The sequence below is a fragment of the Mastigoproctus giganteus genome, chromosome 1 (assembly GCF_048544385.1).
Source record: "Mastigoproctus giganteus isolate SK-2022 chromosome 1, ASM4854438v1, whole genome shotgun sequence".
NCBI lineage: Eukaryota > Metazoa > Arthropoda > Arachnida > Uropygi > Thelyphonidae > Mastigoproctus > Mastigoproctus giganteus.
The window spans coordinates 209619876-209633710 of NC_143575.1; the positions used below are offsets into that span (position 1 = coordinate 209619876).

Sequence of the window (13835 nt, forward strand, 5' to 3'; positions counted from 1 at the left end):
AGTAGTAATTTGAAAATTTAAACTCTGTTGACTTTCATCATATGATAAATGAAACACAGTGAACACCTTTTATACACATCTTTAAAATTGGAACAGAAGCATTCCCCCCCCCCCCCCTCCTCTTGTAGATGTGTTAAGTATGTATTCAAAATAACTTTTTTTTTTTTTTTTTTTTTTGTTAGTATGCCCAGAGAAAGAGATGACTGAGGAAATGATAATGCAAAGAATGATTCGAGCAAAGAAAAGGAAACAGCAAGCAGAAGAAAAAAGAGAAAAAGACAAAGTGAGTTATTTATAAAATTACTGTTCGGGTATATACTGGTTTCTGAAATCAAAAGAATAAATGAATTTTTATAATTATTATTTATATGAATAAAGTTTACATGCTTACGACTGTACCCTAAAAGTCACTTGACTGAATTATTTTTCTGTTGCCAACTGTTCCTAAGGTTGATGACTTCGCTGTATCCAGTAAAAGGCTTATGCTGAAAATACAAGTTCATTACACTTTGGGATATCCCAGAAGAATTTTAATGAACAACAACAACAGAGGTGAAGATGGGCCAGTCATAGGCATCTAGATGACATTCCTATAAACAAAAATGTTGTATGATTACTTTACCCACAATTCTAGAGTACCAGGATAATGGCAGCCACAGGCATTCCCCCTTCCCAACTTAACCCATTAAGTAAAAATATTCCCTCATTTAAGACTTGATTTCTGCCTTAGCAATGTTCAGAAGATTACATATTTTAGGCTTTCATTTATGATGATCTATAGTTTCTGCTTCCTTGTAGAGATTGAGTAAGAAGATGGCTAAATCAAGTATATTCTGAGCTGGGGATTGACAGTGAGACCAGTACTTATAGTGTTGTTGCTTTCTTTGAAAACTACTTGAGGCTCTTGATATTGAGGTGTTAACAGCTGCAGGCTGTATGCATCGAAAATGTATAACCTGCAGCTGTAATCATGTGACATTAGAATTCAAATCTTGGCTTGCCCGAGAATTTAATGAATTCAGGAATGTTGTTTGTGAGCTATTGTTGAGTGGTATTTTTGCCTTGTGTGAGTTAGTGCAGAATTCTGTTGGAATATCTAGTACAGTACTGACAAACATTTTAATCCATAGACTCCCTGTTGTCTCTAGAATTCCCTGCTGATATGATTTTGTATTTAACAACTTTCTCATAAAAATTCAACTTATAAGTTGGTAAGCTGTACATAAACTTCTTAAACTATACTAAATCTTAACTTAGACAAGTCTGAGTTGCAGTTTGATAGAAAGATAATTCCATTTCTCATTCCCTTTGTATCTACAAAGGGAATGAGAAATGGAATTATTCCCTCAAGTCATTCCCTTTGTAGATACAAAGGGAATGACTTGAGTAGCTTCCTAAGAGCTGTTAAGCATAGAGTCAGTTATTTTGTTTATTACAGCAGTTGTCAAACTTTTGTCGGTGGCCGATATTGATGAAAATACAATGATAGAAATTGTGGGTGGGCTGCTTATTGGGTTAATGCTGTGATATCATTAATACATCGCCCAACATATATATAAGAAAACACTTCTCGATAAATTTCAATATAAATGGCACAAAAATGTACATAAAATTAGTAGATTTTCATACGAAACCTTGAATGGTATTTTTTTTTAAATTAAGCAATACCACAAAATTTTATATTAATTGTAAAGCATAATGAAAAACAATTCATTCAAGGGTAAAGAGACATGTCTTTCTACCCTTCAACTTCTGCTTTCAAAGTGGTTTTTGTCAAATTAAACTTCAGAAGGACTTGGAAATTACTACTTTATTAAAACTAGGTTTAATAAAGACACTTTACCGTGTGCAGTATATAATTAGTTTATTGGAATGTGAGGACAATTATTACAATAGACCTAAACAGTTCCACAATTTATGAATTGGCCAAGTTTTGGATTTCTATGTTGGAATCCATCTTTGGCCTGAATTTTTGGTTTAGGATAAGTTTGTAATTTTACTGTGGAAGACCAACCTGTGTTGCAGCAGTACCAAGGTGGATACCATCTCTGGGTGGTGGTATCCACCAAAAATCCACTGGCGAAGTGATATTGAACTACCTTATTTGAGGTAGTTTCAATATCAGGGCAACTCGTGAAAGCATTCACAATATGAGATATAACAGTAAGATGCCATTTTACCTACTTTGGTGATTTACTACAAACTAAAATGATGGAGGAGAGACCCTGTTGTACCATATAAACACAAACTTCTCTGGTGTCATAGCATGGTACCTCCTACAGCACAGGTTGGCCTTTCATGGTAGAGTTGTAAACTTATCCTAAAGCAAAGTTACACTTATCCAAAATTAAAATAAGTTTATAACTCAAATTCCAGGCCTGAAGATAGATTTCAACACAGAAATCCAAATCACAGCCAAATTATTAGGTTGTTGCGATTGTTTGGGTCTATAATAATACAGTAGAATCCAGATAAGAAGTTTTCCTCTGTACTAGGTTTGGTTTCTTAATTCCCATTATCAACTCTTATGCCGACCAGGCTAGCTGGGTGGGTAAAGTGCGTGCCTGGCAACCCAAAGGTTGCAGGTTCGAATCCCGCCTTGGGGTTTGGATCAGAGTAGAAAATGCAAAAACTTTAGGAGGTGCATTATGGCCACAGAAGCCGATGCGCCAACAACTAACAATAAAACAAAGCAAAAAACATCAGCTCTTATTATTATATTATTAATTTCCTAAATATTATTTTCCCATGTAAGAAGCTTCCCGGGTAAAAAGTGTTCCGGCATAAAAAGTTTGTGATAAACAATATGCAGTGTATTATTATAATGACATTTTTCCACTTAATATGTTTTTTAAATATAGAAATTCTTTATTTTTATATTAAAAAAATATAAAACAGCATAAACATTTTGGTAATTGAACAAGTTAGTGCATAGCATCATTTTTGTTCATAGTAAATCACCGAAGTAGGTGACATGGCATCATTTTTGTTACATCTCATACCGTGAATGGAATGCCTTCATGAGTTGCTTTGATATTGCGCTACCTCAAATAAGCAACACTTCGCCAGTGGAAAAGACTAATGTTACTTATCCTCGGCGAATACAACCATCCCTGGGTGGTGGTATCTACCGAAAATCCACTGGCGAAGTGTTGCCTATTCGAGAATCTATTGTCGAAGCGATATTGAACTACCTTATTGGAGGTAGTTTCACTATCAGGGCAACTGATTGTGAAGGCATTCACAATATGAGATAAAACAGAAAGATGCCATTTCACCTACTTTGGTGATTTTTACTACGAACTAAAATGATGCTTAGCACTAACTTGTTTGATTAGTGAATATTCAGTAGTCTGAGGCTTTCAGTGCTAAAACCTTTTAGTATAAACAGTTTAATATAATGGAAGTGACATATTACAATTGTTTTCATTGATATCCATAATTGGATAGAGTCGACCACATGAAGCATTTGCTGCTAAGTTGTCAATTATTGCTCTGTCTTATTAGGTTGTGACTTATTGTAATTCTGACCTTTTTAAGGTATGTTTAAACTCCAAAGGAGTTCATTCTTCCAACTTGGTAATGAGTTTAATGAACAGTATTGTTAAGCAGTTAAATTCCTCGGTTTAAAAATGTTTCCCATAGGCATAGTAAAATATTTATAAATTCTGAAATAGTACTTGAAAATGATCTTTAATATAGCCGACCGGGCTAGCCGGGTAGGTAAAATGCCTGCCTGGCAACCCAAAGGTCATGGGTTCGATTCCCGCCTCGGGCTGGATATCACGATGGTGCCGAATCAACCGGTTGGTTGGATATCCCGGCCACGATACACGAAAGAAGCAAGAAAAAACTGGTTCCTTCGTGTATTGATCACATCATACGAAATAAAATAAAATCTTTAATATATGTATGTGTATCTTTTCATTTTTATTTGTGTAGTTAATATTTCATACCCTTAGGTCATTTTCCCTTCTAAGAAGTTTCCTCTCCTCTCATAAGAAGTTCTAAACCTCCAGTCCCTTGTAAAACTTCTTATCCGAGTTCTGCTGTAATTGGCCTCTCATTTCAGTAAACTAATTAAATACTTCACATGGTAAAGTCTTTATTTAAACCTTTTATGGTTTCACATTTTTGTTATTCACTGCTTGAACAGCCTGTGGCATCTTGACAGTACTTAGAATTCAACATTCCAGGGGTGCCATGTAATTTGGGTATAAGTTACTTAAAAGTTTTTTTTTTTTTTTTTGAAATTTATTTCATTATGAAAAGGTGTACAGTATCCATTGTACTGTATCTTTTTAATTTTGTGGTGATCTATAATTTGTTTATTTAGTACCCCTCTATATAAAGAATAAAATTATTACAAAAGTATATATAATTTGTATTATGAATCGTAATTTTGTTTATTATTATAATAATTATCATATAACATATTTTTTTAATATTATATATATACACAGAGAGAATCGGATTATTAAAAGGTCGAAAACCACTGTGTTGGGTATATCTTTTGGTCCAGGGGTGCGGTGAAAAAATTACTGGGACACTAAGAGCACCATGAACTGAAAAAGTTTGGGAACCTCAGACTTAGATAATCAGCTTCTTTCAGTATTGCTGTGGTAGCTAATACTCTAATAAGCAAAATGATGACTGGTATGATTTTAAACAATTTAGAAAATATCCAAGTATCATATAGACTTTATGCAGAGTAGTGATGATAATGTGATTGTTGATTTTTTCCCTACCTTCTACTGTCTTCATTGTTAGGGCTTTATAAGCCACAACATAACAGCTTGTTTGTATTTACGTATTTGCTTTTGTGACAGCATTTACAGCATGATGATATTCAGAGCTGCATTCCTTGATTACATGAGCATATTAGGTGGGAAAGGATTAAAAGATTTGATTAAATAGAAACAATAAAATTTTTAATTTTTTTATTTGTCTAGAAACAGACTATTGAAAGGCTTTTGAAGAAGACTGATGCCAAGATCAAAGGGATTAAGGTAATTGTATGTAGTTTTTCTAAATTATATAGTCCATTTTGACATAGCCATTCATTGTTATCAAAGCTATAGACTTCAGTCATTCATTGCAGAAGGAAATAGTTATTTTTAGAAAGACCAAAAAATTAGTGCACTTTAAAAAAGTATGAAAAAAATTGAGAGTAAAATTAAAATTTGTTTTTGCAATTTCTGGAATAAATAGTTTATTAACTTTGAGGAAAAATAGAACTTACATTTCCAGGTTATGATAAAAATTAACTGTATTTTGTCAAAGGAAAAGAGTATTTTTTTAGAAAGAGCTTGCTTCCTTCTTAACAATGTTAAGTTCCATTTATTAAGCTGAGTGTTAATTACTTACTTAGTAAAAATAGTTCAGTAGTTGGCAAGTACATATGCATACCTGCCAACTCTAGATTTATGATTGACACTCGGTGATTGTAATATAATTTTTCTCCATCTTTTTCAAAAAATAATATTACAACAACAGTTTCCCCATTAAATTCAGAAGTTTTATAAAATTCTTGAATTTCTGCTTATGGAACTGGCCATTGGGTGCACTAGCCTGTTTTGCTTAAAATGTGCGAAATGTTGTGTTGTATTGTGTTTGCTCATATTTTATTATTATTATTTTATTTAGTATAGTACAATGATAAAGAATTAAAAACAGCTGGCACTGTTACTGAAATTGCACATACAGGAAAAGAAGAGGTACTGAGGTTTTAAAAAATGTCCCATTTTTCAGTTGCTATAGATGACAGTAATCAAAGAGAATCCAGGCTATATTCCATTGTTTTGAACCTTGTTAAATTGAAAGCAGCTTGCTCTCAGTGCCTGCTGGGTCCTATTTTAGGTATCTTTTGAACATATGTGGGATTCCTTTTTAAAAAAAAATTGTCTGTTACTTATTCTCTATTAAAGCCTGTTATGATAGGCTTAAAAGAGGAGATTGAGAACTTGAGTCATAAGCCATCCTTTTCATCTCATTAATTTGTGTGCTGCATGCCTTCCTGTAAAAGTTGGTAAATATTTGGTGGATATATAGATTACTATAACATTTACTACTGATTAGATAATTTCAGTGTGTCTAGCTAAAGGACAGACAGACATTGAAACAGTTCAATTAATGCATGCTACCAAAGTTAAAAAGGTTTGGAAGCAAGTGTTATATGTTGGCTGTCTTTGGGTATATGTTTAAATAGACTAGTAGAACAATGGAAACCTCCAATAAGTCCATTTAAAGAAGAGATCAGACATTATGAGAAAAGCCATAGGAGCACTTTTCAAAGTTATCAACTTGAAAAGTACTATGATCAGTCACTAGTGAGCAGTACTAGCTCATGCCTTAATCCAGATGTGATTTTGGCTGAAAATATTGAAAGAATACAAATTAATGAACTCCTCTAGGCAGGTTATCCCTCTTCTGGCATGAATAAAAAAATTTGCATCATCTATTTACTGAGGTCATTACTCCTGGATACATTTGATGAATGCAATGTGTAAATTTGTAGATTTTTTTTTTACAAATTTACATATTGCATTCTTAACTTTTTTTCCCCTATCAGTTTGGAAGTTGATTACTAAAGAAGGATGGTTCTGACAAAGTCATAGGCATTTCTGCTGCCATAGTTATGGAAAACAAGAGCAGATTCTATTCTTTTGTTAAGTGAAGGCATGCTCTATTGTTGCAATTGACTACTTGGTGCATAAATTCCCATTGAAAAATTATATTCTTACAAATGCTGAGATAGTGCAAATTTTGTCAATTGGGCAGTGCCATCATTTTCAGATTTGAATTTTTTTTTTTGTGTACTAGTTTCCAGTACATCTCTCATTGAAGATTAAGAAATTATGTTTTGCAATATCAGGTCTATGAATTTTATTGTGCGAACCTACCAAAGAAGGAAGAAATAACATATAATGGTCCTAGTTTGGGGAACTGATTAGTTCACCAGCCAGGTGCAGAAGGAAACTTAAAATATGAGAAATCTGAAGTCATGCTTGGAATTTTAACAACTTGTCATAGAATGCCAAGTGTGAGAGGATATTCTCTCAGTTAAAAAAAAAAAAAAAAAACCCAAAACTCAGTATACCCCTCTTTCTGATGAACCTTGGGAAATACTTTTGACAGGAAAGTCTAGAGAGCAGGGCCATTGTTATAAACAAAACTTTGACTTAGCATTTTTCCAGCTAGCATCTTTCTCTAAGCAATCATCATCAGTTGATGGTGTCACAATCTAAAAAAAAAATCTCAGACAAAATTCTTAGGTATGTTAATATTTGAAAGCATATTGTACTAGTAAATCATTCTATGGCTATATCTTAATATAAAACTGCTTAATACTTCAGTCTTTCTTTTGTATTTTATGCAGTATTCTTATTTAATTTAGTTATTGTCAAACTTCTTTAGTGCAATTTTTACAAACAGAACAAGAGGGAAAATGACTTAAGTCACTTTCTGTCTCCAAAACCAACTAGCTTTTTCTGGTGATCTTATGAAGCAAGCTTCCACCACCACACTCAGATATCACTAAAAATATATTTTTGTTATTTCTCAAATGAAATTTAAAGACTCCATAATAAATCTATACTGCTGAAGGTGAAAATGTATTGGTTTTTACCATATATTCAAAATTAGCGAGCAAACTGTTAAATTTGCTAATCTTGTAATGTGAAACAAGCCACCATGAGTTACCTTAGTTTTGAAATGTAGGCTATTTTGCTTGTTGGTACCTCATCAGTGGATAACTTGGAACCAAAAGCCTCAGTTGTGTACATAGTAAAATTTTGTACAAGATGCATTGATCTCGTATTGCACTTCAAGTAAAGATAATCTTGAGGCAACTTGGTAATTTACTTTGCATTATGAGATCAATATATTTCGTAGCAAACTTAGTTTATTCTGTACGTACACAATTGAGGCTTTTTTCACCTATGTGCAGTAATGTTTTACAGTTTTCATATGCAGAAAGGTTTTGTGCAAGATTTACAATTTGTTACTATTTTTTAAGAAATAATATTGATAATACCTGATGAAATTATTTCTTATTATGCATGCTGCTGTTTTGAACATTTAATTTATTTAATGTGTGATCAAATCAATTTTCTAGAAACCTGTAAAGAAGACAGAGGTTCCCAGAGTGACTTACATCAATAATCAGATGTCAGTATCTATGTCCTTTCCTTCAGGAATGATATTCCCAATGGCACCTCAAATTGCAAAGCTGTAAGTTACTTTTCAGCACTTTATTGAATGTCCCTATCTTTTTTTTATAAGGTGAATTGTCTTGGAAGTTAACATAATAAAATATTATGTTAACTTTCAAGAATCAGTAATTGCTTTATTACTACTGTCTACATGCATGATGCCAACCATTTCAGCAGTACATATGTAAAGGCACATTTTTCATGTGTGGGCTCAGAAGAGTGCACACAAATACAGGACGGGCCAAATGTCAGTTTAGTGAGAAGATATGTGATGTATCAGAAGAGAATTATTGAAAACAATTTGAACAGGTCATTTAAATATAAACTGCACCATGTAAATAGTGGGAAAAAAAAAAATAATAAATAATAAATAACCTAGTTTCCCCCCACTCTAACTAAACTGACCGAGTACAGCTGCTTAACAATGCATCTAAATTCAACTGCTGTCTCGAAAATCTCTTCTGGGCTTTCCAAATTCTAGTGTTCATCCCCCCCATATATATATTGTAATTTTGTCTAAAGACAATTTGATTTTAATATTGAATAGCGTAAATGAGGGTATTGGCTCCTACGTTAATGCTATTGTCCTGTGACAATTATACGCGCTTGCGTTATACAGGGCATCTCAAAAATACATGGCATAACTTCAGGAATGAGTTCCTCATATGTGGACAATGAAAATATTTTATATCAACATAGTTCCGTAAATGCTTAACCCGAGTTATTAACCGAAATATCTTGTACACCTGCCCTGTGAGTTTGTTTGGAAGTACATGGGGCCCAAATAACTTATCACCAAAAAACATCCACCCAGATGTTGAGGCTGAACCACTGTTGGTGATGTGGGGTTTCCTCAGCCCATGCATGCTGATTGTGAAAGTTTTGGATTCTGTTTCATGTGAACTGTGCTTCATCTGCGAGTATCACACTGCTGCAAGAACTACTGGCAGAACATTACTCGCGCAGGGTAATCTGCTGGTGACAAGGCCTGTACCCGTTGCAGATGGTAAGGATACAGTTAGTGTTCTCGCAACACTCTCCAAATAGTCGAACGTTGAAGAGCCAGTTGCATTGCTATTCTGCGTGAGCTGATTCCAGGAGTGGCATGCACAACATCCAAAATCTCTTCCTCTACTTCAAGAGTCGTAGATCTTAGTCGTCCTCTGTCAGCAACACGAGGTGTAAAGGTCCCATGTTCACAAAGGCGGCAATGGATACCTTCAAACATTTTCCCGTCTGGATATCTTCGTTCTGGGAACCTTTCGTGGTACAAACGACGAGCCTCCAGAGCATTGCCATCTGCCAAACTGTACATAAAGTGCATATCTGCTCGCTCCTGATTTGAGTATATGGTCAGAATTGAAAACCACCAGATTCTGTCAGTACCTTGTGATGAAGGAAATCACCCGCGGGAGATAAGACATTCCAGTTAATAACTCGGGGAACCAAGCATTTCCGGAACTATGCTGATATAAAATATTTTTATTGTCTACATATGAAGAACTCATTCCTGAAGTTATGCCAAGTATTTTTTAGACACCCTGCATACGTACTTAAATTATGGTACTACTGGGAGCATAGGTTTGTAGTAACCCCAACCAACCGCTAGTTATATATAAATCTAGCCCTGGTATGGATAGCCTTATATATAAAAATATATACCTTAGATACATTTAAAAACAGAAAATTAGTGAAAATTAACATTCTCCCTTATGGCCATACCAGAGGAATGTTGTTATACATACCCGTTTCGGCGCCTCCGTAGCCAGGTGGGAAGGAGCAGCAGTGCGTAGCACACGCTTCTTGATTAGACCGGGGTTCGAGCCCGTCACCACCAAATACGGAGGATGTGGAAAGGTTAGGGAATGACCACCGCATATACCGGAGCAATATGGCCTTAGTTGCTAATGCTCCTAAAAAAAAAAAAAAAAAAAAAAAACCAAAACATACCCGTTTCTGTAATCTCTATACCAGTTACTGGTATAGAGGTCTAAACCTCAACTCTGTTGCCCTTTATTCAATTCTGCCCCTCCTGAGCAGAATTGAATAAAGGGCGACAGAGAGTTGCAAAAGTCTGTCTCCTGACCTGTGGGAAATTGACAGATAATGAAATTCTGGTGTTCAGGGTGTGTTCATCAGGAACTGACATGAATAGTGATACCACATCAAATGAGGCCATAACCCGATCTTCTGAAATGCTAAGACTGGAAACCAGGTGCAGGAATTCTCTGCTATTTGAAATCGTGTGGATAGTTGCCTACTAGAGGCAAAAGTAGATTAGCGACAAACTTCGACAACTCATATCTACGCCGACCGGGCTAGCCGGGTGGGTAAAGTGCCTGCCTAGCAACCCAAAGGTCGCAGGTTCGAATCCCGCTTCAGGCTTGGATCAAAGTAGAAAAAGCAAAAACCTTGGGAGGTGCAATATGACCACAGAAGCCGATGCGCCAACAACTATCAAAAAAAAAAAAAAAAAAAACTCATATCTACTTTCACCTCTAGTAGGCAACGCCGTCCACACAATTTTGAACAGAAGAGAATTCCTACACCTGGTTTCCAGTCTTAGCATTTCAGATCAGGTTATGGCCTCATTTGTGACCAGCAGGCTGTGACCATGCAGTGCACTGTATGGCCTTCAGCACCACCTCGACTGCGTCACAACAGCTCTCTATAATCTTATGAGCCCATGGGATAAAGTGGTTGCAGCTACAAGGCAGGAAGTTGTGGTCCCTTCTCTCGAGAGAAAAAACTCCAACCCCCCCCCTCTTGCTAAGTGGTTTGGTGTACTGCATTTCCTGCCATGTTGGGAAGTCTGGCAGGAGGCTCCAAGATCGAATCTCCGAACATGAGAGAGCAATCCATTCTGCAGATTTAGAACACTCGGCGATCACTGAGCACTTCTGGTCTTGCCAGCACAACCTTGATCCATGCCGCAACATTGAAATTATCGGCCAATCCCGACACTACCTTCATCACATCTGGTTGGAATTACTCCACATTTCCTGTTGTTGAGGTGCCTTTAACCGAAATAAAGGAAGACGCAACCATCCCATCATTGAAGCAGTTATCCTCCAGAATAATAAATGTTGGTACACACTTGATACTCAAACACTAAAATTACAGTCACAAGCCTCTATTCCCAACAACTGATCATTGTCTGCAACTGTGCCACATGTTTCACCTTGCATGATTGGGCACCTGGTATTCTTTATTTTATAATAATGCTCATTCCCCAACTGACGGACAATGCAAGTACAAAAGCTTTTGGTAGATTTATTTTGTTTTGTTTGCTTAACTTGCCTTTAACTAGTATTAAAGGATTTTTATTCAAACCTTGTTTTTTTTTTTTTCTGTCCCTCCGGTACAACTGAAATGCATATATTTAAAATGAATCCCGGAAACAGAGGCCCTTTTCAACTCTAATAATGTTAATTAGTTTTCCTGACACGGATTTAATATTCTCTCTCTCTCTCTGAAAGACTCCAGGAAAGTAACAACAATTAAAAATTAGGACATGTGGAATTCAAATTTCCCTGATGGAGGCTTAAAATACACCTTTTGTACTCCCCACTTTCTAAAAGTTGCCAGGGTTCTATTCAGACTATTTGAAACCCAATAAGAAAGAAAAAGAAGTCCATAATAAAGAGAGCAGCTGATCTTGCACCTCACATACAAGTGTTCTTTGGAAAAGTCTGTACAGCCCTGCCACTAAGTTTTGGTGGTTCAGCACACATCACGACTGCTACTTGTGGTTCCAAGGCAGGCAACCAAGAAAAATGGAATTAGCAGGCTGGTGGTTGTGCTCACTGAATACAAGTATAATGGCTTACAGAACTCTAGGATGTAAAGGCAGAAATTTGTACTGTTGTACTTAATGTTTTTTTCTAAACAGTGATACAAACTTTTCTCTCCCATTTACAGTAATTTTAATTTAGCAATGAAATTGTATAGATATCTTTTAAATTGTATATTTGTCTTTATTAATTTTTCTTAAGGCCCCCTCCCTCAGTGTTGTGTGGAGTTAATGGATGCAAGAACCCTAAGAGATACAGTTGTTCCAAGTCAGGAGTTCCACTCTGCAGCTTAGAATGTTATAAGAAAAATCTTTTGCTATGGAAAACAAACCTACCTGAGATTGTTAGTTAATTATACCTCACAGAAACCTGTACAGTTTATTTTTATCTGTAAATAATTTGAATTGCAGCAGATTTATGCAAGTAACGTCCCTGAAAACCATACAACAAAGAAGTTAAAATTTAATTTTCTTACTGTATGATGCATCTGTTATTATAGTCACATATTCTTCTTCTCAGTAATTTTTGTTTTGGCTACAAGCAGCTAAGAAAATTTTAGTTAAAACTGATTATTTGTCAAATGTAAAAATCTAGTCTCAACAAACAATAAAGTGAATTAAGAATCACGACCCTCTTACTTTATTTACAGTAACACATGGAAGTTCATAATCTGACTGCAATTTTCTATATGCATAAAAAATCAGAAATCTAAGGTGTACAAGATAACCAGTGGTATTAAATGTTATATGCAATGTAAGTAATCAAAGCAGAACCAATAATAGCCTACTTTACAATGATCAGAAAGTTTTGCAACTCACCATGTTAACTGTCATCTAAAAAAGAAAAAAGTTATTACCATAGTTATCCCAGTAAGATTCATGCAGTAGTTTTTTCTATAATGCAGGTCTGATGACAAGGTTCCAAAGGGAATATAAAAGCATTACCTAATTACTTCTTAAGTAAGGTTTCTTTGTTGGAGTAATGATAAAGATGAATACACCATTGTAAATTTTGTAAACAATTATTTATCACAATCAATTCTACAGGCAACTGCATCTGCAGTTGCCTGTCTGCCTCTCAAACAACTTCCTTTCCAATGTAGCCATTCTCTCTCACCCGTCGTTTTGTGTGTGAGAGAGAGATGTCTGGGATGGCACAGCAAAGGGTATGGTTTGAATTGTACAGGACTAATTAAGTATTTATGTACAGTCACTCCTTGTATAACACGTATTTACACTACACGAATTCAACCATACATGATTTATAAATAGGGGAACGATATCATATATAACACGAACCAAATTCGCTTATGCACGATTCGCCTTTGCGTTTACAAGAAATGGTGGTTCAGCACACCATTTCTGAGTTTACTACCAGTTTATAACAGATTCCACTAGCAGGAACACAACTGGAAATTGTTTTTGTTTTATGGTAGTAACCCCAGAAATGTGCTTTAGTGAGGTAGAGTTGTCTCTGCCTTTACGGTGTTGTTTATTCAGTTGCTACACGCGCACAGCTTTGTTTATGTGTATCAAGCGTGCCCCTTCGTTTTGTAATTGTGCTTTATTCCCTAAAAATGAGTAAAATACTTAAAAGGTGTGAAACGGAAGCGTCCTGGTGAAGACACTACAGATTCAGAGGGAAAAAGAAAAGCAATATTGATAAACAGAAGTGGAAAAATTCTTACCCGGGAAAATTTGTAGTGGCCTCATACTAGCGTTTATGGCCAAAATCACACCATCCTCCAACCCACCGCAGTTTCCCTGGTAAGGCTTATGGCCAGTCCACCTCTGTCGATAGAGAAAAAATATGAAATTGTGAAACGCTT

At 35.4% G+C, this 13835-nt stretch overlaps 1 protein-coding gene across 2 annotated transcripts in view; it reads left to right on the top strand.

Annotated features, from left to right (window-relative positions):
* The window catches only part of LOC150091487 (INO80 complex subunit B), a 53929-nt gene extending 41438 nt beyond the window's left edge, over nucleotides 1-12491 (top strand). Inside the window, exons 6-9 of one of the 2 annotated variants that reach the window (XM_090384172.1) lie at nucleotides 183-283; nucleotides 4953-5015; nucleotides 8117-8232; nucleotides 12209-12491. In XM_090384172.1, coding sequence (XP_090240298.1) covers nucleotides 183-283; nucleotides 4953-5015; nucleotides 8117-8232; nucleotides 12209-12359 — 431 coding nt within the window. In that variant the 3' untranslated portion in view covers nucleotides 12360-12491. The remainder of the gene's footprint in view (nucleotides 1-182; nucleotides 284-4952; nucleotides 5016-8116; nucleotides 8233-12208) is intronic. The other variant, XM_090384173.1, reaches the window with a different exon arrangement.
* The last annotated feature ends 1344 nt before the right edge of the window (nucleotides 12492-13835 follow it).